This window comes from Anolis carolinensis, chromosome 3 (assembly GCF_035594765.1).
Source record: "Anolis carolinensis isolate JA03-04 chromosome 3, rAnoCar3.1.pri, whole genome shotgun sequence".
Taxonomy (NCBI): Eukaryota; Metazoa; Chordata; class Lepidosauria; order Squamata; family Dactyloidae; genus Anolis; species Anolis carolinensis.
In genome coordinates, this window is record NC_085843.1 from 219,998,204 (window position 1) to 220,025,101 (window position 26,898).

Consider the following 26,898-nt stretch of genomic DNA (forward strand, 5'->3'; position numbering starts at 1 on the left):
GGGCCCAAACTTGACACAGAGAAGTCCCATGATCAACTGAACATACTGTAGGGGTTAGTGGGAATGGACCATGATTTGGGGAGTTATACATCCAGAAAGCACTGAACCCAGCTGACATCAGATCTGGACCAAACTTGGCACACAGACCCAACATAGACAACTGTGTGTACAGGCCTGGCTTGGGGGTGGTTGACCTCGGATCTGGGAGTTGTAGTTCATCCTTATCCAGACACTGGACCCAGCCAACGACGGATCTGGACCAAACTTCAGGGATATTACCTAACATCCCAAAACAAACAATGCCTTCTTCTAATAACCCAGGCATCACAGGGTCTCCAAGCCAGTCATACAATAAAATAAGAGCTCATAGTAATAAATATATACTAAGAGTAAATAATCTACTAATAATCAACACTAGGATTGAGTCCTTCAAAAAGATGCACTATAAAGAGAGAGCAAGAACAAGAGATAAATCCTAAAAGCAGCATTTATACTGGAGCTTTTCAGAATTATTGAGCTAATGCAGTAAAAGTGCTATGTATGCTCAAAAAGAAACATTTAAACAGCAGGGTGATTAGTAGTGATGGTATAAAAGAAATGGCAGAATTAAGTTATACCTCCAGAAAGTACAATTGAGATTCAAACTGGGTTTCTATCTTTAAAAATAAATGTGGATACCAGCTGAGTCTGATAAGGTGAAGATGATTTTCCATCTATGGCATACATATATTTCCTTTTTAAAGGGCAATGCTACACATGTAGAAAGATGCACCACTGTGTTCCTAGATAAGTGGATGCCATTGAAGAGGAAAAGTAACTGTAGATTAGTATCTTTATACCCACTACTTTTTTCCTCCTAGCCTCTCCACACATTCTAACTCTTTTCTCCTAGAATAGACAAAATAGAAAATGCTATTATCCAAGCAAAGAAAGGAAATATAAAGAAGCACAAAGGAGGAAGCAGATTTTTTCCTCTCTCCCTCATTTCAAACTCATTTTACAAAAACATATGCATCCACCCATTCGTAGATGCTAGATTTATAATCATTGCGATTACGCATAATGAGGACCCACTTTGTTCCAGCAATATAAAGATCAAGAGTGGAAAATAAATGTCATTTGATCATCCATATGCCATCCAAAATCAGCTGCAACCATTTGGATCAAAGTTCAAGTCTTCCTGTTTCTTTAATGCTTGGACCCTTGGAGTCCTGCTGGCCCCAACATTCCAAAGCAAATTTTGGCACTGATAACTACACTGCCCATGGAAGCATCAACTAATGTACACAAAGCTGGGAATTGCTATATTCATATTTATTATGTCATCCATATTTATTATGGAGAGATTTGTACATACGTGACAACTCTGAACCGTGTTACTGTGCAACTATTAAATGGCCCAATAACAAAAACACAAAATGGCATACTCTCACGACACACTGTTCTTCTTGTCAAATAAATAAACAAAAAGGGGGCCATGGGCTACGAATGCCAAAACACACATTGAGAGGAGCGCTCTATGAGATGGTGCAGTAAGCAGATAGTCTGTTTCTAGGAGTGCTAAAGGGAACTGTGTGATAGGAAAAAGGGCTATGCCAACATGTTATGGTTTTGTGGAAGAACAAGTTTGCAATACTTAAATACACTATTAAACCATTGTGCGGTGATTTCCTAAGTGACATCAAGACTCCTTTTTAAAGAGGATACTGACTCCAGATAATGATGCTCAAATGGATTTCATACTATGAAATTAAATATTACTAATAATATGATATTGTCATCTAGCAGATCAAATTCTGCTGAATCCAAATATTCTAGGCCCAGATCATTAAAGACCAAAACCTCAAAGTGGCTTAATAATAGAGTTGAAAGCATTTGATAATTAACTGGTGTGATTAATTTAGTATTTTATTCATTGATTTAATGTGTCAATTACAGATTAATGCTGTGCAGGAAGAGACAAACCACATTAACCATGGGCATCTGGTTCTATCTGATATATTGTTAAACTTTGTATGCTTCTTGACTTTTATATCAAAAGATTTGAATTCACAAACCTCAAAGCTAAAAAGATTTTCCCCTGATGTTAAGTTCAGTCGTGACCGACTCTGGGGGTTGGTGCTCATCTCCATTTCTAAGCCAAAGAGCCGGTGTTGTCCGTAGACACCTCCAAGGTCATGTGGCATGACTGCATGAAGCACTGTTACCTTCCCACCAGAGTGGTACCTATTGATCTACTCACATTTGTATGTTTTCGAATTGCTAGGTTGGCAGGAGCTGGGGCTAACAGCGAGCGCTCATTCCGCTCCTGGGATTTGAACCTGGGACCTTTTGGTTGCAAGTTCAGCAGCTCAGCGCTTTAACACACTGTGCCACCATGGGCATCTGGTTCTATCTGATATATTGTTAAGCTTCTTGACTTTTATATCAAAAAAATTGAATTCACAAACCTCAAAGCTAAGTAACTGAAAAACACTGGACCTAGTTATCAAGTTATGTCATTAGCAAAGTTGTGTTACTGCATTAATGTCATTCTTACAGCAAAATAATTTCTGAGCTCGCTATGTTTGTATGACATTAGCAAAGCTATAGATTACTCCAAATGTATCTTTTTAAAAATAGTTCAAATGTAAATTGATGCATGTTTAATGAAAACTCAAATGTAGCTTGGCTGCTCACAAAGAAGCAAACAAAAAAAGCAGAATTGGGCTGTTATTTCATTAGCACCAGTGAAAATGCTATGAAACAGCAAGCTTTTGAAACCTCTAGAAAACTCAATTAGTAGGGAATGAGAGGGGAAAGCAAAAGTAAAAAAAATATAGGCCCAATGTTGTGACAATGAAGATTGCAATCAAATTCAGGTCTTTAATAGAGATTGCAGACTGTGTGAATTACTGGTAAATAGTAAGGCAGTCCCCAAGTTACGAACAAGATCAGTTCTGTAGTTTGTTCTTAAGTTGAATTTGTATGTAAGTTATTACAAGTACATTTTTAAGTGTAATTCCAGCCAAATATATACACGAGGAATAACTCCCCTATGGTGTATGTTTTGACCTCTGTGTATGTTTTGCCCGTTTAGAAGGTTTCACCTTACTTTCTGTCCCTGTGATAATTCGATTTTGAAAAATTTGGCTTATTGTGGAAACAAAGATTGGTGATAAAGTTTCAGTGTAGACACCTTGCCCCCATGATAACTCTTCTAGAAGTGAATTTCCCTTCTTGGGGGTATATTTCTCTCACTTCCTGTTGTCTCAGCCCTGTTCTTAATTGTGAGTTGTTTGTAAGTCAGATGTTTGTCACACAGGGACTGCCTGTACTGTGATATTAGGGACCTCATCACACTTACCTTTTTTAGCTACTAGAACACTAAAGGATTTGTCCAGTGGCAGATGGGCATGCTGCTAACCACACAACATTGCTGGACTTCCAGCTGAAGCTTAACCCTGAACTGGAGTGAAAGCACTGTAAGATGTTTCCCTTCTAACACGGAAAGGCACCCATGCTGTGCTGGCTCCAATTAAGCTAATAAACTTCATCACCACTTTCGCGATGCTTCCCCATGTGATGGGGGCGAGTAAGAACAAATGACAAACCTACTAACAGAATTCAGTGTGTTTACTGATACTACCCAGAGAACTGAAGGCAAGACTGCTTCAAGTAAGTCACAGACAAAAAAGATGTTTACTTCATACGTAGGAAGTAACTAGAAAGCGTTTTTCCCTTACAGGCTCATAAGTGCCTCAAAAAGAAGATCTTAAAGATGTAAAATTGTTGCTTATCTCATTCATGGGAGTAGGAAACTTCAAAAGTAATAATGATAATCATCAGCACCACTATCATCTCTTTTTACAAGATAGCAAGATATTTTTTCTGTCAGTCTTAGTGAGAGTGATTGTATTTCCTGGTAGAGCCTTTATAGAAAATGTGCAAATTACAACAATTTTTTTGGCCACGGTATGGTAGCTGCCACTTCTTTTGCATGCAGTTTTTAACATCAGAAAATCTGGATGGGTTGGTTTTTAATCAATCAGAGAGACCATGGGTGCTTACTAGGCTTGAGCAAATTTTTCGTTAGTTCGTTAAATTCGATAAAAATTCATTTCGTAAGTACTTTTGAATTGACATTTGAAACATCTGCTCACTGCCTTACAAATATTACGAATTTGAATAATAAAAGTACCTTTTTTCGTTTGTTTCTGATGTCTTCGGATGTAGCTGTAGCCCCTCTGAGAGGAGAAGCCATGTTGGCATGCCTCTCAGCCAATCAGAGCAGAAGAGGGAGGGAGGGAGAGGCATGGCCATCGATCTGCTAGCATTTTAAAAATGCCATTGAGACCCCCCCCCCCCCCCGTGGGGACCACCGGCTCAGTAGAAGCCTTCCGCATTGCTCTCTCTTCCCTTCTCTCTCTCCCCTCCCTGCTTCTCTCTCTCTCTGAGAGGTCGCAGAGAGGGGGGGGGGAAGCAGGGAGGGAGGGAAGAGAAGAGAGAAGGGAAGAGAGAAGAGAAGAAAGAGCCATGCCTGCCTGCCTTGTCCTCCTTGCCCTGCCTTGGAGCCTTCCCATTTGGTTTTGCTTCTTTAAGGCAGTTGGCTTAAAGGGGAAACCCCAGAGCCTGTGGAGCCTTCCTAAAGAGCCAGAGGATATCCCTTTAAGAGATATCTCCAGGAGGAGACGCCAAACCCAAAACAGCTCCTGCTCCCAGAAAGGAATCTGGCACCAGCTCACTTGCAACAGATTCAGTGCCATGTAATCATGTGAGTTGTAGTTTTACAAAGTCCCTACCTAGCCTTCCCTGCAGAAGAGAGCCAGTGCCATGCCAAACTACAGCTCCCAGTTTTTTGTCAGATTGTTTTGAATTTCAACTCCCACAATTCCTAACACCAGACATGGGCAAAGTTTGCCCTTGCCTGGTATAGAAGCATTCTATTCTTCTTCTCCAGACATGCCAACAGTATTAAGTGATAAAATCTTGGGCATTTTTTCCTTTAATGCTAAAAGTTCATAGGTTGTTCAGCAACAGCCTACTGGCTGGGTTGCTATGAGTTTTCCGGGCTCTATGGCCATGTGCCAGAAGCATTCTCTCCTGACGTTTCACCCACATCTGTGGCAGACATACTCAGAGGTTTTGACGTCTGTGCGAAGCTAGGCAAGTGGGGTTTATATATCTGTGGAAGGTCCAGGGTGGGAGAAAGAACTCTTGTCTGTGGGAGGCAAGTGTGAATGTTGCAATTGGTCACCTTGATTAGCATTGAATAGCCTTGCAGCTTCAAAGCCTGGCTGCTTCCTACCTGGGGGAATCCTTTGTTGGGAGGTATTAGCTGGCCCTGATTGTTTCCTGTCTGGAATTCCCATTTTCTGGGTGTTGTTCTTTTACTGTCCTGATTTTAGCTTTTCTGTTGAAATTGTCCATGTGCTTCTTGTGGATTTCAGTGGCTTCTCTGTGTAGTCTGACACGGTGGCTTTTAGAGTGGTCCAGCATTTCTGTGTTCTCAAATACTGGCTGTTAGGAATTGTGGGAGTTGAAGTCCAAAACATCTGGAGGGCCAAGGTTTGCCCATGCCTGATTTAGATCCATCTCAAAAAAGGGTATATTTGCCAAGCCCTTTGAGTACGACCTTGGAAATAGTGGCTATAGTGCAAAATGTTCTCAAGTGTTGGGTTTTGGAAGCTGCACAAGATGGCTTTAAGGCCATTTCTGACCCTCAGACAAAACATATGCAGCCAACTTCAGTAAGCTGGAAATAATGTCTTGATCATGTATCCAGCTCAAAAGCAGATTGTGATGGGAAAGTTCTGGAAAGTGCAGTATAGAGCAGGCATGGGCAAACTTTAGTCCTCCAGATATTTAATAATAATAATAATAATAATAATAATAATAATAATAATAATAATTGTTATTAATCTATTTCTAACCTGCCCTCTCTCCACAAAAGGACTCAGGGCAGCTTCCAAATGCAAAGGCAAATATTCAATGCCTTATACAATAATAAAAACACAACACAATAAAATAGCAAATAAATCATAGCTAAAAATGCATATAAAATTGATTCTATAGGGAGGATAAATGATTGGATTTCAACTCCTACAGCTTAGCTTTCTCTGCCAATAATGGTACCATACCAAACTAAAGCTCCCAAGATTCTGTAGCAGTGAGCCATCTTGGATATTGTAAGGGATTTATTATTATTATTATTATTATTATTATTATTATTATTATTATTATTATTATATTGTATGACACAGAAAACAAGATAGTCATGCTGGATTTCATATCACAAAATCACAAGTCGAACACTTCCCAAGTGTCTAGAACTGTGTGATGTGTTTTCGGATGATGCGTGCAGATCCCAGCAGGGTGGCCTTTTGCAGTTGGTAAAAGTGATTTTGTCAACGTCTATTGTTTCCAAATGCCGGCTGAGATCTTTTAGCACGGCACCCAGTGTGCCCATCACCACCGGGACCACCTGCACTGGTTTCTGCCAGAGTCTTTGCAGTTCAGTCTTGAGGTCCTGAGAGCGGCTGAGTTTTTCCTGTTGTTTTTCGTCAATGCGACTGTCACCTGGGATGGCAACATCAATTATCCAAACCTTGTTCTTTTCCACAACTGTGATGTCTGGTGTGTTGTGTTCCAGAACTTTGTCAGTCTGGATTCGGAAGTCCCACAGTATCTTTGCGTGTTCATTTTCCACGACCTTTGCTGGTTTGTGATCCCACCAGTTCTTTGCTGCTGGCAGGTGGTACTTGAGGCATAAGTTCCAAGGTGCCACCTTGACGTGGTGGGGGGGCTTAACTGCTCCAATGATGACTGAGGGCAGTGCTGGTGGTAGTGTAACTACCGGCAGGTCCAACCAAGCCAGAGAGGCCTCAGCTGAGGAGCAGAACTAAGAGCACCTAACCCATTAGCATTATGGAGAATCAAACCCAAACGAAGTCTATTCTGGCTCGGTCGTCGCCCAGGATAAAAAGGACCGCGGTGGATGCTGCTGATTCTGGACATCCATCGACAAGTGGGCTATGGAATCATCAAAACCCAAATGAACAGTCACAGAAGCGGCAGAAATATACAATGCCAGAAAACCGCACAATTATTATTATTATTATTATTATTATTATTATTATTATTATTATTATTATTATTATTAGACCTTGCTCCCAGGAAGGTGCCTTCGCTGTGGCTCCCAACTTATCTATCTACCTTTCCACATATTCTCCACATTGTGTGTATGTGTATGTATATTATATATACATGAGCCCCGGTGGCGAAGTGTGTTAAAGCACTGAGCTGCTGAACTTGCAGACCGAAAGGTCCCAGGTTCAAATCCCGGGAGCAGAGTGAGTGCCTGCTGTTAGCTCCAGCTTCTGCCAACCTAGCAGCTTGAAAACATGCCAATGTGAATAGATCAATAGGTACCGCTCTGGCGGGAAGGTAATGGCACTCCATGTAGTCATGCCGGCCACATGACCTTGGAGGTGTCTATGGACAACACTGGCTCTTGGGCTTAGAAATGGAGATGAGCACCAACCCCCAGAGTCAGACATGACTGAACTTAACGTCAAGGGATACCTTTACCTTTACCTATACACACACACACACACACACACATATGCAGGGACTATATATATATATATATATATATATATATATATATATATATATACAGTATATATCACACACACACACACATATATTCTATTCACCTCTACCTTCTACCTTTTATTTTTCAGTGATTGGTTTCGGGAAGGGGGGGGCACCAAAATGCTGCTCTTGCTTACACTTGAAAATTGCCTAGGGCCGGCTCTGTCTGCAGGGCAGCAGAAAACAAGCTTGCTCCCTCCTCTCTATGACTTCCTCTCACATATTATACATCATGTCTCATCCTTCTTTTCTGCAGGCTAAACATGCCCAGTTCTTCAAGCCGCTCCTCATAGGGCTTGTTCTCCAGACCCTAGATCATTTTAGTTGCCCTCCTCTGACCATCTTGACCAAACTTTCATACAGTATGTGAATTCTTGGAAGGTATGAGAAGTTTAGAGAGAAGGAGGGAGGGAGAGGTTTGAATTTTGGACTCCAATTGTGGCTTGATTCCCCACTCAGCCACCCACTTGGGCAAGTCACACACTCTCAGCCCAGAAAAGCCAATGAAACAGGAAATAGCACTTTCAAACCAGGAACTAATTTCCTTATTCAGAGGCTGATGGCCATCTGTCAGGAATGATTTGATGGTGTACTATGATTTCTGTTCCTGGGTGATAGATGTCATTTCCTAATTGGTTCTGTCATAGAAACATGGCAAAATCTATGACACTGCCTGAACTTTGTGCAAGCGACATGGATGGAACATATTATGGTTTGGTCCACCAATTTAACAAAGTTTCAGCCACAAAAACAAAGTTTCTGAAGTAGAACAATGACTTTCACAGTAAAGACAACGCAATGAAACAGGAAATAAGACTTTCAAACCAGGAACAGATTTCTGCAATTATTAAAAAATGGTTTATTATAAAAGCTATGAAAATTCGCCAAAAATCAGAGGATAAGGGAAACGTTCCAAATTTTGGTGAGCTATCAGTGTTAAATGTGTTCTACCACTGTACCAAGTTTGAAGAAGATCACTCAAAAAATGAGGGTGGGAGAGTCCTGTAAAATCTCCCCTCATGCTGTTTTTTTTGCCACTGCGCATGCGCGTCCGCCATTAACGAATTACTTTTGAAACTAACGAATTTTCATTAAATTTCGAAAAATTTTGAGGGCAAAATTCGGAAATGACATCAGAAACGAAACGCTGGCGCCCCCTACTTTTGAAACGAGTTTAGAATCAATTTTTTCATGGATCGCTCAAGCCTAGTGTTTACTGTGCACGTCTGTGCTTTGCTTCACAAAGGGAAAAAACATTTGTTAAGCAAGTTGCCAAAAACATACCCTTCAACAAAAAAGGTGTTTGTTTTCTTTTTCTTTCTTTTTTTGCACTAGCAAGGAAAAACCTTTTAGGGGTTAACAATCCTTCTGCAGGCAGAGCTTGCTTTGTCAAATAATTTAGCAAAATTGCTTTTCATCACTAAAAAATTATTGCAAGGAATTTGGGCTGAAATCCATTTGTTTGTTCCAGCTGAAATAAACCCACTGAAGAATTGCTGAATGGTATATCAATCTTTATGCCAACCCAATACTTTGTTGGGCCACTATAATCAGAATTAAAATTGGTATTAATAGAACATATGCAAGAAAGTAAAAATTATCCTTTTTTTTCAGTGCACCAAAAGCTAGGGAAGGTGAAAAGAGAGTACAACAAAAATACTGTGGAAATCATTCTACTGTTGAACTAAAGACTTAATACACAACTATGGATGACTGAACAGGGCCTATAAAAGATAGCGCATCCAAGAGGAAAGAGGGAGCAGTGGGGCAAATCTGTTGCCCCGCATGCAGATCCCTCTCAGCAAGGCTTTCCCTATCACATGGGAAAAGTGTCACCCACCCCCACCCCTGGAAGCCTCCCGTGTTGGGGTGAAGGCATCCAGTGACATTTTCACCCTGGCTGGGGGAGGGGCTTCAGCCGGAAGTCACACGATGTCATGTGATTTCCACTGTGAAGCTCTGTCCTCTAGACAGAGTGAAAGTGTCCTAGGACACTGATTTTACCCTATCTGATGAGGTCTCAAGATACACAGCAAAAGATGAGAGTGTTACATTGAAAAAGCCAAAGGACATGGCAATGTCTGTCCATTTGTTAGTACTTATGAGAAGCATCTTTTCAGCAAGGCAAAGAAAAGATATGTCAAATCTTTCTGCCACAGAATAAAAACAGAAATGAACATACGCTGCTGTCTGCACAGTCATGTGTGAGATAGTCCTTACTAAATGTTTTATTAAGAACATCACCACTGAATCTGACCTAATGAACGGCCCATGACTTCCTGGCAGAGAACATTTGCACTGCCTTGGATACCTGCCTTGATAGAGAGTGCATGCAGCCCTTAGAGATCCTGATTAACAGTCAATACACCAATTGCTTGAAGAAAGAAATGAAAGTTTTATTACAGGAACTTCAGTCAAAGACAGGAAAGTTATTAGTAATCTATCTTCATTCTAGGGACAGAAGAGGTGGAAAGAAACCACCCTAAGAGCTTACACCACAGAGGGATCAAGAAGGAGACAAAGAGGAAGTACACTTTTGCTCACTCAAACTTCCCAATCCTATTTCTGCTGTGTTGTCGAAGGCTTTCATGGCTGGAATTAAAGGGTTGTTGTGTTTCACTCACATCTATAGCAGGCATCCGCAGAGGTTGTGAAGTATATATACCTCACAACCTCTGAGGATGAAACATCAGGAGAGAATGCTTCTGGAACATGGCCATACAGCCTGAAAAACACACAACAACCCGGTTTTTACTGATTGATCAGAGAAATCTTGAGTCTTCAGTCCTAAACACTGTTGGACTCCTAACATGTCTAACTGCTCAACAAACATCTTTCTGTTGCTTGAAATTACAATCAGAGCCCAATCATACAGTGGGAGGACAATTAAATAGCCTGCTTTTCTACCCAAACACTTCAGAAAAAAAGAGCAAATTGCGTATGTCTTCACACACTGGATGAAAGTATTGTGCTCAACCTGGTCGTGATTGGTAATGGTTTGGCCAGCAAGACTTTACTGGCTTCCACAATTAAAATGTATTTGGCAAAGAAAGAGGGAGAAGGGGGGAAAATCTGTTGCCCCATGAGTCCCTCTCACAACACTTTTCCCATGGGGAAAGCATCACCCTTGCAGGGAGGCCCAATGCTTGCTCCATTGGAGCAGCATAACATGGGAAGCCTCCCGTATTGGGGTGAAAGTGTCCAGTGATGCTTTCACCTCCAGTTGGGGGTGGGGCCTATGCCGTAAGTCATAGGACGTCATGTGATGTCCAGCTTCAGCCTCCTCCCACAGATAGGGTGAAAGTATCCTAGGATACTGATTTCACCCCATCTGATGAAGGTGTTAGATAACAAAATTTGTCTCTCTCTGTTGTAGAATCATAGAATCATAGAATCATAGAGTTGGAAGAGACCTCATGGGCCATCCAGTCCAACCCCCTGCCAAGAGCAGGAAATCCCATTCAAAGCACCCCCGACAAATGGTCATCCAGTCTCTGCTTAAAAGCCTCCAAAGAAGGAGCCTCCACCACACTCCGGGGCATTGAGTTCCACTGCCGAACAGCTCTCACAGTGAGGAAGTTCTTCCTAATGTTCAGGTGGACATTGTCATGTTCCCCTACTAAGTGCCCAATGATAATATTTCATATTATCTACCTGTGTTAATCTGTGGGCTCTACTTGTACTGTCAGGCACAGCCTGCAACTAAACAGAACATATTACAGTAGCCAATCAAGCACTAGGACACCCCAGCTGTGGTCATCTGGCAGCATGAGCATGTCCTCAAGAAATCTTGGACAAGGAAGCAGGCCCTCACTTTATTTTCAGAATTCTTGTATTCCTGAAGTTCTAAGTAAGCAAAACTTTCCATATGGCCATGCAAAGTTGAAGTCCTTGGTTTTCCAGCAATCACATTCGGGTGCTCTTTTATAATGCAGGACCACCATATGAAAGTGCCAACTGAATTCAAAGGATCCAAAATACAGTGACCATTTCTGGTCAGAAAAACCAGTACAGCAAATGTTTCCTCTATTTTAATGTAATCTGCTTTCAATTGTTTGCATGTAATATTTCATAGTTTAAATGCAGCCAAGATTCTACTATTCTTTCCTTCTAAACATACACTAGTGGATCCTATGTTGGAGGAGCAGTTAATCTACTCTACTTCTAGTACAAACTTTAAGGGGGATGTTTAAAGAGCTAAAGCTATTTGGAGGGTTGTATTCAGCATCCTGGAAAGCTCCTTCAAAGCCTACATAAAAAAACTGAAGCAGATTTGCTTCTTTACTCGGCCTTCCATGTAACTGACAAAAAATAGAGCATTCCCTAAGCCAACAAATCCTGTACTATAAGAAATGTGTTGGTCACTGAAGTGTTACAAATTCCATAATATGGGTGTTTCTTTAATAAGCCTACCAAAAAAAAGTCCACAGAAACTTTGTAATCATCTTTGCATGCTGAGGGCTAGGTTAGAATTCATCTACACTATTGAATTAATGCAGTTTGAGCTCGCTTTAACTGCCATAGAGCAATGCTATGGAATCGTAGGAATTATAGCTTTATGAGGTCTTTAGCCATTTTTGTTGAACAGTGCTGGTGCCTCACCAAATCTGAAAAACCTGGAAAAGAGCAATACGTAAAGAGAGAAAATTGTGAATACTGTCTCACTCCATATGTCAAGGCTGTAGAGGAGTTCAGGTGCTGTATTAGGTAAAGTATGTCAATACAAGGCAAACTGGATAGCTTTATCTCTGAATGACAGGAGTGAACCCTCAGAAAATGTTGCTGTCAGTTTTACAATATAACCTTCTTGCTTAATTAGCATATAACAAGTTTAGAAACATGTGTTAGCCCCCAAAGTGTATTAGGAAACTTAACATAGCCAGTTAATATGGAGACAGGAAGAACATGACCTTCACTGTGTCCTCTTTCAAAAGGAATATCTAAACAAGGAGTCATTCACTGCCATTTCAATTGTAATGTACTTATTCATAGTAATTTTAGATAAAACTTAAAGAGAGTACCTTCCCGTGAATTAAAAAGTGTGCTAGCTGTTTAGTCAGAGTAAGGTTCTAATATTTATTTTCAGTGCTTGCTTATTATCATAATCAAGGATTTATTCTACCTTGGAGGGCAGGAAAACACTATTTTGTTGAAGGCTTCTAGGAAAAAATGGTCTTCAGCAGACTAATATATCTTGGGTGCTGTCAAGTATACCAAATATGAATTACTGACTATTGTACTGAATCATCCTCTCTAGATCCATGAGCTTTGCATGGTCTTATTTTATTTCAGTCCAATCCTCAAGTAAGTATCCGATTAATGCCAAAAGTGCTGGCTCAGAACCATTTAATGAAGAAAAGGACTTAAGAAAAATCTTTCCTTTCCTTTCTACGGGTCTTCAGCAGCATTTATACATTTTAAATTTCACTTCTGTCTGTCTGAAGATCTATATATTTTAACTTCTACAACTTGGCCTACAACTTTCAGAAATCCCAGCCAGTTTACCAGCTGTTAGGATTTCTGGAAGTTGAAGGACAAAAACATCTGTGGACCCCAATTTGAGAACCACTGTCATAAGGGATGCCAGTGGGTCTGCCTTTGGCTAGGGGGCATAGCCAGATGCTTTATTGATGCCCCACATTCTCCACCAATCAAGGAATAGCATTTCAGAAGAGCTACTGCAGTAAAACCATGAATCCAGAAGGTTTTGGTCAATAGGGAGGGTAGATGAGATATCAACCTGCGCAACATCCAAAACAAAATATATGAAAGTGAAAGAATGACCTACAGCTGTTTATGCACCTCATCAGATGGGTTGATTTGCCCATCCTCTCCACTTTCGACATAGAGCCCATTACATGACATTTGTGTATTTCTGGCTGGGTTCTGTGCTGAAAGGGGAGAGCAAGCAGCATATGGCACCACAGCTTGAGATGCTTCCCATGTTGCCTTCGGAACAATGGGGGGAAGCTGGATGACAATGCTTCCCCCATGAGATAACAGTCTAACTAAATTGGGCAATATGGGGTGTGTAGTTCTCCACACACCCCGCTGGGACCCCATGGATTCACCACGATGTGTGACAAATCGGTACCCTTTGTGATGAGGTCGTCTGTCAGTACCAGAATGCTGAACATAATGTGTTGCTTTCTAGCTCTGGTCCTAAACAATTATCACTGGTACAAAATCTATTGGGATATATCCCACATTAATCATGCTGAATGGGCAAGCATATTTAGATGGTCCATCTGTTAATAAAATGTGGTTAAATTTTAACATAGCTCACAAATTTAAAAATTGCTTAATGTAGCTGTGACTTTAGCCTTAGATTTTGGCAATGTTTTGGCAGAGTTCATTTCCCATTGTCTCTTTTCCTGCAAAGCATATGCATTCTGAAATATATAGCCACGGTTTCAGTCTTCGTAAACCTTCTTTTAATGAAGATGTCACAGTAGTGATACAGAAATTTCCATGATTGAAGATGAAATAGTTCAGGAGGAACTGGAAGCCATTCAAACATTTCTACTCTTCAATTGTATTTGAAAAACTTAATGTTCCAAAGTGTGTCATGCTCAATGAATTATTGTGACTCACCCATAAAAACACAAGATTCCCTTTCTTTTTATGTCAAATTTAAGCATGCCTAACAATTTAAATCAATGCCAAGATAATGCATTACTTGCTAGACATTCTAAATAATCAATAACTGGTGTAACCATCAGTAAATCACATTTTACATTCAACATAAATATCTCCAAAATTCTGAAAACATATATACTACTGGACATAAATATACGCACAATGTTTTTAAAGCCCTCAGAAATCATCACTATAAAATCCTTTCTCTTAACAGCCCTATCCAAATATTTCAGATCTAACATTGGAAATTATTCTTTCATTATTTCATTTCAAATTAGTTTTATCAGTTATCAAGATTATATCTACTTTCACACTTTCAAATTAGTTTTATCAGTTATCCAGATTATATCTACTTTCAAACTGAACAAAAGATCCCAAGTTAGCATTTTAAGAATCTTTTATGTTTCTTCCATTCCATTTTATATCTTCCATCATCACAACCATTTTTTTTAATATTCCTAAACTACCATTTGATTATTTCTCCATGAAGCAAGTATAATTTTTGTGCAAATTTCTTTAAGTAGAAAAATCCATCTAATTTCTCAGAGCAAAATGACAAAAGTCAATTCCCTCATCACGGTATCTACCTTACAAAAAAGCTGTCATACTCTCATATGAAAATTGGAGAAATAATATGAAATTGCTCCTTGAGAAAGGTGCAGAAAGCTCCCATTACCTTGAAGAGTTGACAATCATAGCAAGAATGCACCTATTATGGCTAACTGGGAGGAAGGTGGGATTAGAGTACTGGACTGGGACTTGGGAGATCCAAGTTCACATCCCTTCTAAACAAGTAATAACACTCAGTAGATCATCCCTGCATATCCTGACCTAACTTTTTAACTTTAATTATAAACAAAGAAAAAATATCAAAGAAGTGATAAACAGATTATTCCTATCTATGAAGTGAAAAAAATTAAGTCATGCAAGCCACCCACTGAGCTACAAAACACACACATATATGAAAGCTATTTGTTAACATACCAAATCTTTCCACCAATGTACATGATAAAATAGTGTAATGAATTCATCTGTATTGCTATTGGTTTAAGAGAAAATGGATGCCAAGCTGTATAAAAAAAAGTCACTGTCATCATATGAAGTGAGTTTCTATGTAAGTGCAATGGACCATAATTTGTCCTCTCTGTAAAACTCTCCAGTTTTGTGCAATAATCAATGTTGCTGCTAACAAAAAACTGATGGACTCTTCATGTAACAAAGATGTGTTAGCACCTGTATATAGAAACAGATTACTCAAAAGAGAAATTATATAAATTGGTTGGTCATCACCCTTATTTCAGCAAACACTTTTTTCCAAAACTTACCTAACAAGGTTGCTGTTGTGAAGGTCAATTAGCAGCAAAGGTATGCCACAATATTGATATAAAATACAGAATATAAATGAAACAAAGAAACAGGCCAGAACACAATCAATAAATCAACTTGGTTGAGATAAAAGCCATTTTAAGTGTTCCTAGGGACAGAAGAACAGAATGTCCTCACATGGATGTTGACAAAGCAGAAAAGAGAAATCAAAGAGCCTTTACAACCCTAGAGAAGATTCAATTTTTAACACATGTGTGCTTAGAATCTGCCCAGGGAAGAGTTCTCAGTTTTGTTTCTCATCCTCATCTGTGTTCTACCTGTTCTCCCTTTCTGCCCAAGAGAGGCTCCTAGAATAGGTCTGTATCAGAATGAAGGCTACAGCTGGGATCCTGCTTTGCCCTGGAAGAGCATTCCAGTTCTTGCAATCGAGGCATGCTTTGCTTGCATCAAGAAGACCTAGTTCCTTGCAAGTTATTTTTACAGTTTCATATACCTTGACTAATTACTTATGATCTTCAGACAGACCACTGGAATCTCCATGCATCTTGGCAAATCTGGCAGTGTGCGGTGGCCCGTAACTCCATGCCCCATATCGCTGAATGTCATGGGATGGGAGATGGTGGGCTCCGTCATAAAACTGTAGAGGAAGCAGCATATGCCTCATCATCTGATGAGGTCGCAAGTGTGACATGTAAATATAAATGGAAATTTGCTGCAATGCAATATTGAGTCTCTACCACTATCAGACCACCAAGTGTGCTTGCACTGGCAAAGTCTGCACAGTGTTTCCATTTAAAAGCAAGAAATAGATCTTAACAGCTCAGTTATCTTTAGAGCTACTGTAAGTGAAAAGATGGGTTGGGCAAGACAGAGAGGATTTCAATAAATCAGTAACAATTAGGTAACGGTAAAGGTTTTCGCCTGACATGAAGTCTAGTCATATCTGACTCTGGGGTTGGTGCTCATCTCCATTTCTAAGCCAAAGAGCCGGCGTTGTACATAGACACCTTCAAGGTCATGTGGAATGCCATTACCTTCCCACCAGAGTGGTACCTATTGATCTACCCACATTTGCATGTTTTTGAACTGCTAGGTTGGCAGAAGCTGAGGCTAACAGTGGGAGCTCACCTTGCTCCCCAGATTCAAACCACCAACCTTTTGGTCAGCAAATTCAACAGCTCAGTGGTTTAAACCACTGTGTCACCAGATGCTTAAATATTATGGATATATTAAACACCCTCGAACCATATGCTTCACTGGTTTAACAGACTGTTACACTACCCCAGAAGGATGTCTCTTCCATTTTTACTCCCTACTCCAGTCTTTTGGCCAAAAAAATCCAGTAGTCCCCCGAGCCTTTAGGGGCCAGTATTTTGCTGGATTTGAAACCTTTTCAGCACCTCCTAATATCTTCCAGACCCAGGTAAGGTTCTTTTTCAAATAAAAAAATGAATCTCCAACTGGTAGGTGGAGAAACATAGGAACACAGATCAGAGTTATGTTTCGATAGGAAAAACAGCCTTTGTGGACTGCACGCTGTCCAAAGGATACACTTTCCATATCCCTCATTGGAATTAAAATAATAAATGTATGTTGGTTGTTGTGATATGACAAACCAATATATCCAATTCCATATCTCAAATCTGCATTCTAGTGACATTCAATCTATTTATTCATATTGTGTTTGTATATCTGGGGTACTACAGTATATTGCCTGTTGATAGGAAAGATATTCTATAATAAAACACTCTAGCTATAAGACAAGAGAAGATTAGATGTGCCCTTAAAGAGCTCCGGGAAAACCGACTTGCATCTCCCAGTCTGACTCCACAGCCTCTTCTCAGTGTCACCCCATCCTACACAGTTATGATGTTGGATTACAGTAACTCCCTTGTATATCTATTTAAAAGCAAACATCTCAATTTATGCATTAGTTAAATTCTGTATTACGGCTATAGAATATATTTCATTTTTGCAGAAAATAATTTCTACTGTGGCATTCAGGTCAATTATGCTGATTTAGAGAAACATCTTAGGGTTAATGCAAATGAATCTTGGGTGTGTGGCAGCTCATGAAAATTTGATTGCTCAGTGGCTCCTGGCAATCAAACTTTAAGCATCTACAATGCTCAGCGAGTCATTGTAATGAAAAATTACTGCAGAAATGCAGTGTACTCCATACTCATGGTTTCATGTAAAGCAGTTTTTGCTTGATTCAAGCAACCATTCCTCTGTGATCAGAGTTCTTTTTTAAAAAAACTGCACATATGCCATTTGCTTACTTGCTATTTCAAAGATACAGGAGTGACACACGGTCACCTCATTTACTGGAAGAATGATCCAGACAGCATTCAAATTAGACATCTTGTGTGAATAGCAGTGTGTAACAGGGGAATACAAGAAGCTTGAGTTTTCCAATAACCGAGGTTGGGAGAACTATGCAAGAGTTTTAAAGGCTGTGAGCAGAGCATGGAAAAGTTACTTGTTTGATTACAGCTCCTAGAATCCCCAAAGCATCATAATCTCATCACACTTGATTCTAGAAGCTGATCTAAGCTATAAAAATAAAATGTATACATAGTAAGTCAAAAGTCACTGCATGTAAGATAAGACTTGAGATCTTTGTTAAATCCCGTGTATCACTAAAATTAAGATGCACTAGAGGCCCACAGGGAAAAAATCTTTTACTCAAAACTTATCTGTTGTAATTCACAAAATCTGGAGGCATATTATTTGGAAATCCCTGCAAGGTAGATTTTTCAAACTGTTTTGTAAGTATCGGGAAAATTATGTCTTGCACTCAGTAATTTTATTTGGTGTATTGAAATCCACTAAACTACTTTTTAGAATAAAACCCATATTTTCTCATCTCTATTTTTCTTTTCTTTTTTCTTTTTTTTAATAATTTTTTATTAAATTTTCAATTAAAGAGCTTACAGTGAAAGTGTGAGAACAATAGTTTCCAAGGAAAGAGGTGAATGAAAGAGAATAGACTTCAGGAACAAAAAAAAAAGAAAAAAAGAAAAAAAGAAAAAAGAAGAAGAAGAAGAAGAAGAAGAAGAAGAAGTGAAAAATAAAAATAAAAATAATATTATTAATAATAATAATAATAAAGACTTCCATCTCATACACAGTTATTTAGTAGAGTTTGTTATTCTTTTTTTTGGGGTCATTTTTCCTTCTTCCCTCAACTAGGTGACGGCGTCTTCTTTGCCTTCGCTTTGTATCTACAAACCTTCTATATAGATTAGATTAGTACCTTCATTTGTATTTCTATCAAATAGTTTTTTACCGGATCCCAATTTGTTTGCTTTCTTGGAATTCCATAGTTATTTTTAGTAAGTATGTCAATTTGTCCATATTCATTATTTCCAAAATCTTTGTTAGCCAACAACTTAATTCGGGGATTTCCTTCTTTTTCCAATATTTAGCATATATTATTCTTGCCGCCGTAGTGAGGTAATTAAAAAGAATCTCTTTATTTTTATCGTTTTGAATATTAAGCATCCCCAGGAGAAAATATTTTGGATCTAGTTTTATTTTAATCTGCAACATCTTTTGTATTGCCTGGTGGATCCCCTTCCAATAATTTTTAGCTTTTTTACAAGTCCACCAGCAGTGATAAAACGTTCCTACTTGATCCTCACATTTCATCTCTATTTTTCTTAAGACTTCAGTGGGTGTTTCCAGTTTCCTTTCCATGTAAATTAGAAATAAACAAGAAAAAATAATTCTATCAATTACATAAATACTTACTAATTTCATTCTAACCTAGGCCCCTTCTACACCGCCATATAAAATCCAGATTATCTGCTTTGTACTGCATTATATAGCAGTGTAGATTTATATAATCCAGTTCAAAGCAGATAATGTCATTGGCCTTGATTATCTGGATTATATGGTAATGTTGAAGGGGTTACACCAGAAACCTTTTTTCTGCATAGAAAAGGTGACTTTCTGAAAAGGAATCAAGCTTCCTGTGTAAAAAGGAAAAATGGTTTCTAAGCAAAATCCCTACATGTATCAAAATGTCCCATAAGAGTATTTAGACAGTCATAAAAATACTTTTTGGTCAAGGATTAGGAAACTGCAACCCGCCTGCTACGTCAGCTTCACTGGCTGCCAGTCTGCTACCAAGCACAATTCAAAGTGCTAGCTTTAGCCTATAAAGCCCTAAACAGTTCTGGCCTAGCTTACCTGTCCGAATGTTTCTCTCCCTATGAACCATCTTGGAGATTAAGATCATCCAGGGAGGCCCTGCTTTTAGTATGCCTCATAACAGTCCCACAGCTTCCATTTGGTGCAAATCCATCCAGAGGCCCTTGCTATGGAAAGGGATCAAGTACTGTCTTCTTCTAAACATCCACCACCAGTATGAATCTCTATTCACCAATATGAATCTCGCAGGCACAATTGGTGGGAATGAGTGACAGGGCCTTCTCAGTGGTGGTCCCTCAGCTATGGAACTCACTCCCCAGTGACATTAGATCAGCCCCCTCCCTCCTAGCCTTTGAAGAAAGGTAAAAACTTGGCTATCAGATCAGACTCTTAGTGAATAGGGCAGTGCAACGACAGCTTTGGAATACATGGAACAACTATGGAAAGGCTTGGATTACGACTATGGGTGGCGTGATTTTTATGTAATGTAATGTTTAATAATCTAATTTAATTTTAACTTTTAAATTGTATATGTTTTAAGGCATTAAATAATTGCCTCTATGTAAGCCGCCTTGAGTCTCCTGCAGGGTAGAGAAAGGCTGGATATAAATAAAGTAAATAAATGAATAAACAAACTATCAAATATACTTTATGCCCATTATTATTATTATTATTATTATTATTATTATTATTATTATTAAGTTTTTGTTTTCATTCAGAGTTCAATAACTTAAAAATATATAAATAATGTATCTACTTGGAAATACAGATCTTATTTGCATTTTCTTTTAGATGCCAGGGACAGGGAACCAAACTGTGATGGCATAAGGCAGTTACCAATACAACTGGTAGACTTGACAGTCAATTTTACAGACAAACAAGCAAACTGTCAAAAGTAAAATTTCCTGAAAAAGCAATGCAGGAGGGGGCTGCCTTGCTACTTTCTAATCTCTGAGCACTTAAAATCTTCATCCACAAACACTGGATGAGAGCTACAATTTTGTACTAATATCCCATGAGAATACAGAGCAAGGACATTTTTATTCCTATAACAGAGGAAAATTAACGTGTTATCTCCATTTTACATTTAATTGGTTGTTTTGAATATGTATTACTGTGCTCTTGCTAACTGTCTGCTGCCTTGAGAAATCCTGATGGGCAGAAGGGCAATCTATAAATACTTGCAATAACTGAACAAATATATACTCTGAAATGGTGGCAATATGAAATAGCAGTTTACATTATTTTTCATCATAGAAAACAACAGGTAGTTGGCATCAATTCAGCCACACTGATAATACATTTTTGTTATCACAGTGAATACCATTATTCTGGGTACAAAACACAGTGTGTGCAAATGTGCAGTGGCCAACAGAAGTGTTTCTCTGAAGAAGTATATCTGGATTCTATGTATTTAAAATAATTTCACATATCCTGTTAACTATTGCCTTCCCTTGATTCAGTTGTTTCCTCTTTGCTGTGTGTTATATTGCAATTCCTCTGGAATAGGTTCGTATCATCTTCTACACTTCAGGATGATCCATACTGAAGCATCTAAAGAAGTGGGCTGTTATCCACCAAAGGTGTACTTTCTAATAAATTGGTTAATCAAAAAGGTGATCACAAGGTTACTTTTTTTTCTTCCCTCTTTTTATGCCTAATAGCATTGACTGGATGTCATTGGACCCACTGCTGGCCTACTTTCTTCCTCTCAAGCTCTGAGAAGACTTGCCTCACAATGGACCTCATCATACTGGTTGCTGGCAATGCTCGGCAAGGCGGACTCATCACCTGCATCGCCAGGCTTCCTCCTTACCTCATTCCACAGCTCCCCCCCCCCAGTTGATTTCTATGTAACACGGAAAGCCTCCAGTGTTGCCATCATGACGGCATACACCGATTCACCTTCCCTTTTGCGGCAAAGCCCCACTGGAAGTAGCTCTACATCAGTGGTTCTCAACCTGAGGGTCCCCAGATGTTTTTGGCCTGCAAGTCCCAGAAATCCCAGACATTTTACCAGGTGTTAGGATATCTGGGAGTTGAAGGCTAAAAACATCAGGGGACCCCAGATTGAGAACCACTGCTCTACATTGTGGGATGGGAGCCAGTGGGCTCTGTCGTAAAAGGGAAGGTGAACCAGTGTGTGCTGCCAAAAAGTACCCTGTCTGATGAATTCCAATGTCTCTACCCTGGTTAAACTCTAGCAATGGTAAACAGGATCTCTTTGTGGCTCTTTTTTTTCCTTCCTCCATTTCCCTCATATGTTTTCTACCTCTCACCTTTATTTCTTCTCTTACTTTTCCTCATATCCCTCCCCATCTCCTTCTTCCCTTCTTTTTCTCTTCTCTTCCTTCTTATTGTATGGTAGAAGAGGCTGCAAATTGGTCAATAGTGTATATATTATATATATATCACATAATACCACAAGTTGTATTTTAAAATAGAGATGGAATGTATGAAGCTCTATTCATTCACCATAGCAACAAATGCTGTGTTACTGAATCAGAACAAACTTTGTTCAAAGGACAGGGGAAAAGAACCTTAGCATCAATTTACTAGACTTAGAATACACAAGCATCTACTTGGGGGGAAAAAACATTTTTCCATTTCAAGTTATCTTGTTGAATTAAAGAAACTGAAAATTAGTTTCCATGGTAAAGCTAAATAATATTAAAAGAAGCAAGAGATTGTTGTAAGCTCTGTGGGAAGAATGGTAAAATATTTAAACATATTCAGAATTATCTTTTAATGTTTAAAAACACTGAAAAAATGAATCCTAAGGTTGAAGAGGAGAATAATAATAATAATAATAATAATAATAATAATAATAATAATAATAATAATAATATATTTTATTTCTCTATCTTGCCTCCATATCCCCACAGGGACTTGGGGCAGCTAACACGGGGCCTGGGCCAAAGTACAAGTAATGTGCAAAGTAAAATACATATAAAACCACAATAATATTCACAATGCAGGGCTTGTTTACTGGCAAATTCACGCATGGTTGTTTTGGACAAAAAACAGCATTTTCTGTGTGAAGAATAATAGAATCATAGAACAACAGAGTTGGAAGAGACCACATGGACCATCTAGTTCAACCCTCTGCCATGCAGGAAAAGCATAATCAAAATATCCCTGATAGATGGCCATCCAGCCTCTGTTTAAAAGCCTTCAAGGAAGGAGCTTCCACCACACACTAAGGCAGAGGGTTCCACTGCTGAACAGCTCTTATAGTCAGGAAGTTCTTCCTAATGTTCAGGTGGAATCTCCTTTCCTGCAATTTGAACCCATTGCTCCTAATCCTAGTTTCAAGGGCAGCAAAAAACAAGTCTGCTCCCTCTTCTTTATTACACCCTTTCACATATTTATACATGGGTACCATGTCTCCTCTCAACCTTCTCTTCTGCAGGCTAAACATACCCAGTTCTTCAAGATGCTCCTCATACAGCATGGTCTCCAGTCACTTTATCCTTAGGACACTTTTATGTTTGTCAATATCTCTTTTGAACTGTTGTGCCCAGAATTAGACACAGAATTCCAGGTGAGGTCTAACCAAAGCTGAATACAAAGGCGCCATGACTTCCCTCAATCTAAACTCTATACTCCTTTTGATGAAGCCCAAAATCCCAATAATATTTCAATGCAGAAATAGCAATTCTTGCATAGAAAATTCAGTTTTGTGCACATAAAAAACTATAATTGGATTTTTTTTTCTGCAAAACAAATAATTGATTTACATAGAAAACAACATTTTACTTTTTTTGTAGGCGAATTGACAGTTCTCTTCTGAAATATTGTTTTCCACACAGAAAATGCTATTTTCTATACAAGATAACCACATACATTTTTCCCGACAGACTAAGTCCCAAATTGGGAATACTCTTTGCAAAATAGCAAGTCTTTCTCACATCAGGAAGAAAATTGCTTGATGCTACTTTCAAGAAGAAACTTCAAGAGGGATTACATGTCCAAAAATCCCTGAGATTACAGATACATGGGTTTGGCACTGATGTATTCATAGTATCACATATCTACAAAGAAAACAATTATCCTCCAAAATTTTATTTCCATACTGATTGAAATACTTTTAGATAAGACTAACATATTAGCGCAACACAGAGTTTATGTTTCCACACAAAATTCTGCTCTGAATGATTATATATATTAAAATTATTTGCCTTTATTCTTTTTCATTGGCACTACTTCTCCAGTGATTCACTCTAAAAATTCAATTCTGCATTTTGGTCCTACAGATATTTTGAAATATACCTCCCACAGACCCTCTGACCATGTTTTCTGGGCAATGAACTTCAAAACTGTAAGAGATAGAGGTTCCTCACCTTTAAGCAAGGCAACATGTTTTCAAACAAGTCAGAAACCTGATAAATATTATTTGTATTTTAAGTCTAGCCTAGGCATATTGTTACTTTTAAAAATAATCACATATTACAGGAAAACGTTTAAAAGAGAAATAATCATGGATTTTTTTTTTAAAAAAAATTGAAAATACTGGTAGGTTAAAATAAAATCCCTTACTATATCTCCTTCTGATGAGAAATTGTCAACAGTATTTCGGAGGACTCTAAACCAGGAATGTAGATTTTTGCTGTAACACTACAACCCTCATCAAATGTACTCAGTAGACAAATGGCAGGCATAATGGAATTTGTAGTCCAGCAATAAGCAGAGAGCCAGAGGTTTTCCCTCTCTTCCCTAGGTTCCTTCAGATATAAATGCACACAGAGAATAAAGGCATGGGGGGACAGAATGATAGTAGCAGCTTTATCTCCACCTACATGTGTTCAGCAACTCCCTCTACATATAACTATAAATGTCATTGCTTTGAATTTCAAGGATGAAACATAACAGGCCCTTCTATACCAGAATTCATATCTAAAAAAGACTACTCATGCTTATGATATTTCACAATGTAAAACATTTGAAGGGATGGAGAAGCTTCTTCTTGCCAAGTGTAAACTTACCTAAGTTGATCCTTCAGCAGCAGAGTCAAAAATGAAAAGTAATTAGGGTTATGAATGTAAGTTATGTAACTGTTCCGGGACCCAGAACAGTGGAACAATGTGAGGCTGAACCCCCTCCTAGAAACAATTGGACCACCACAACAGCTATGTAGTTGAACCTCCTTAGATATAATCAATCACAAATATACTGAATAATCAAGCACTAAGTACCTCATCACACTGAGGTCCTTGATAAGGAGGCAGCGAGGAGACCTGTAGTGCAGTGGGGCAAATTCTGGGGCAGCAGGGAGAATCTGTCACTCGGTGCACTGAATCAGGCGCACCACCCACTTACCCATCACACACCGGGAAGTGTAGCTTTCCAGCGTGCTCCAGTGTTGTCCCCATGATTCCCAAACTAACACGAGTAGTCTCCTGTGTTCAGGTTTTTCCCTCCTACCATGCTTCACCATCGCAGCCAACATGGAGCCTTGCCAGAAGTAGATGTGAACCATGTGTTGAGATCCGGCGGGCTCTGTGCTAGCTGTGTTGGTGAAGCATGATAGGACAGGGAATTTAATGTGATGAGGTTCTAAGAAATTTCAAGGCAACAAATAATCTCTGAGTTTTCCCAGGAATAATAAAACGTAACTTATTTGCCATACGCCCCATCAAACACATAAAGGGTACGTTTTTGTACACACTGTGATTAGAAATATTTAAAGTTATTTCCATGATTATGAATAAGAAAAGCAATCTCCCTCCATTAGTAACTTCAATAACAACCTGCCTGCCAACATAGACCTCCTGTACCCTTAAAAAAAAAGTCCACGACCATGGCATTAATCAGTACACAACCACCAAAAGGTCTTTATATGTCACTCTTCTTCCCCAGCTTGTGCAAGATTGTTGCCACAGGTAATGTATATGGTGAACTGGGTGAAGAGATGGAAAATGTGGGATCTCTCAGTGCATTTTAGAGAACAAAATTGGGGTTTTTTCTATATATGCAGCACAACAAGCATTTTAAGAAAGAAAATTGTTGCTTGTTCTAAAAGTTTGACTTAATTATATTATCAAAGTACAGAACAGAAATCATGAAGAAGCAAATCAATGGAAATCATGCCGATAAAAATAAGAAGAGGAACAAATGACTTACATTATTCATGTATTCGGAAAGGAGATCTTGGAGAGCCTGGCGAATAGCATTGCACTCTGTGATGATACGCTCACGGTGAAGATCACGTGTGCATGAAGAATCTGCTAACAAAGCAGCACCACTGATAATTGCTTCTAAACGCTTTTCTAGTGTTGGCCTTATTTTCTCTTCATTGACAGTAAGAGGTTCCAAGGTGACCACATTCTAAGAGAAAAATGTAAAGGAGTAGGAAACACAAAGCTAGTGAGCATGATTTGGTCCTCTTGTAGGCAAGTGTTTACATCTATTTGCATTTAAGTACGTAACTATCTTCCTCTTCCAGTCTTATCTTTTGGTCCAGAATTTCTTTAAGCTTCATTTTTCAAGGACAGCAAAAGTACTCAGCACTTTATTTATTTATTTATTTATTTATTTATTTACAGTATTTATATTCCGCCCTTCTCACCCCGAAGGGGACTCAGGGCAGATCACATTATGTACATATAGGGCAAACATTCAATGCCCATAAACACATCAAACCGAGACAGAGACAACAGACAGACAGACACAGAGGTAATTTAACTTTACCTCTTTCCCTGGCCCTACACAGTCTGCTTTTTGCACAAGTCCAGGCCCAGCCCTCTCTGTGTGATCGTGCCTTTCATATTCCTGGTTGCTGGTTTTTGAGTTTGGTTTTATATAATTTTAACACTGTTTTTATACTTTGCTGTTTTTAATTGTGTTATAATTGGACTGTTATATGTTATGTTTTCAACTTCATTTTAGTTGGTTAATTTTGTTGTATGTCCTGGGCCTCAGTCCCTTCGGAAAGATGGTGGAGGGGTATAAAAAAAAGTTGTAGTAGTAGTAGTAGTAGTAGTAGTAGTTGTTGTTGTTAAATAAAGTAAGATTGTGTATTAGGAAGATTGCATTCAAAAATCTTACCCAAATTATTTTATTAGATGTGATAGGACACATCAAATGCCTCTTGAAAATGAAACTAGTAGATAGAAACTATATTGGATAGAAAAAATGCTA

At 38.8% G+C, this 26,898-nt stretch overlaps 1 protein-coding gene across 5 annotated transcripts in view; it reads right to left on the bottom strand.

The window, feature by feature from the left end:
• ctnna3 (catenin alpha 3) overlaps window positions 1-26,898 on the bottom strand; it is a 1,223,202-nt gene that overhangs the window by 907,699 nt on the left and 288,605 nt on the right. For all 5 annotated transcript variants that reach the window (XM_062977502.1, XM_062977500.1, XM_062977501.1 and 2 more), the window contains one exon: window positions 25,882-26,085. In XM_062977502.1, coding sequence (XP_062833572.1) covers window positions 25,882-26,085 — 204 coding nt within the window. The remainder of the gene's footprint in view (window positions 1-25,881; window positions 26,086-26,898) is intronic.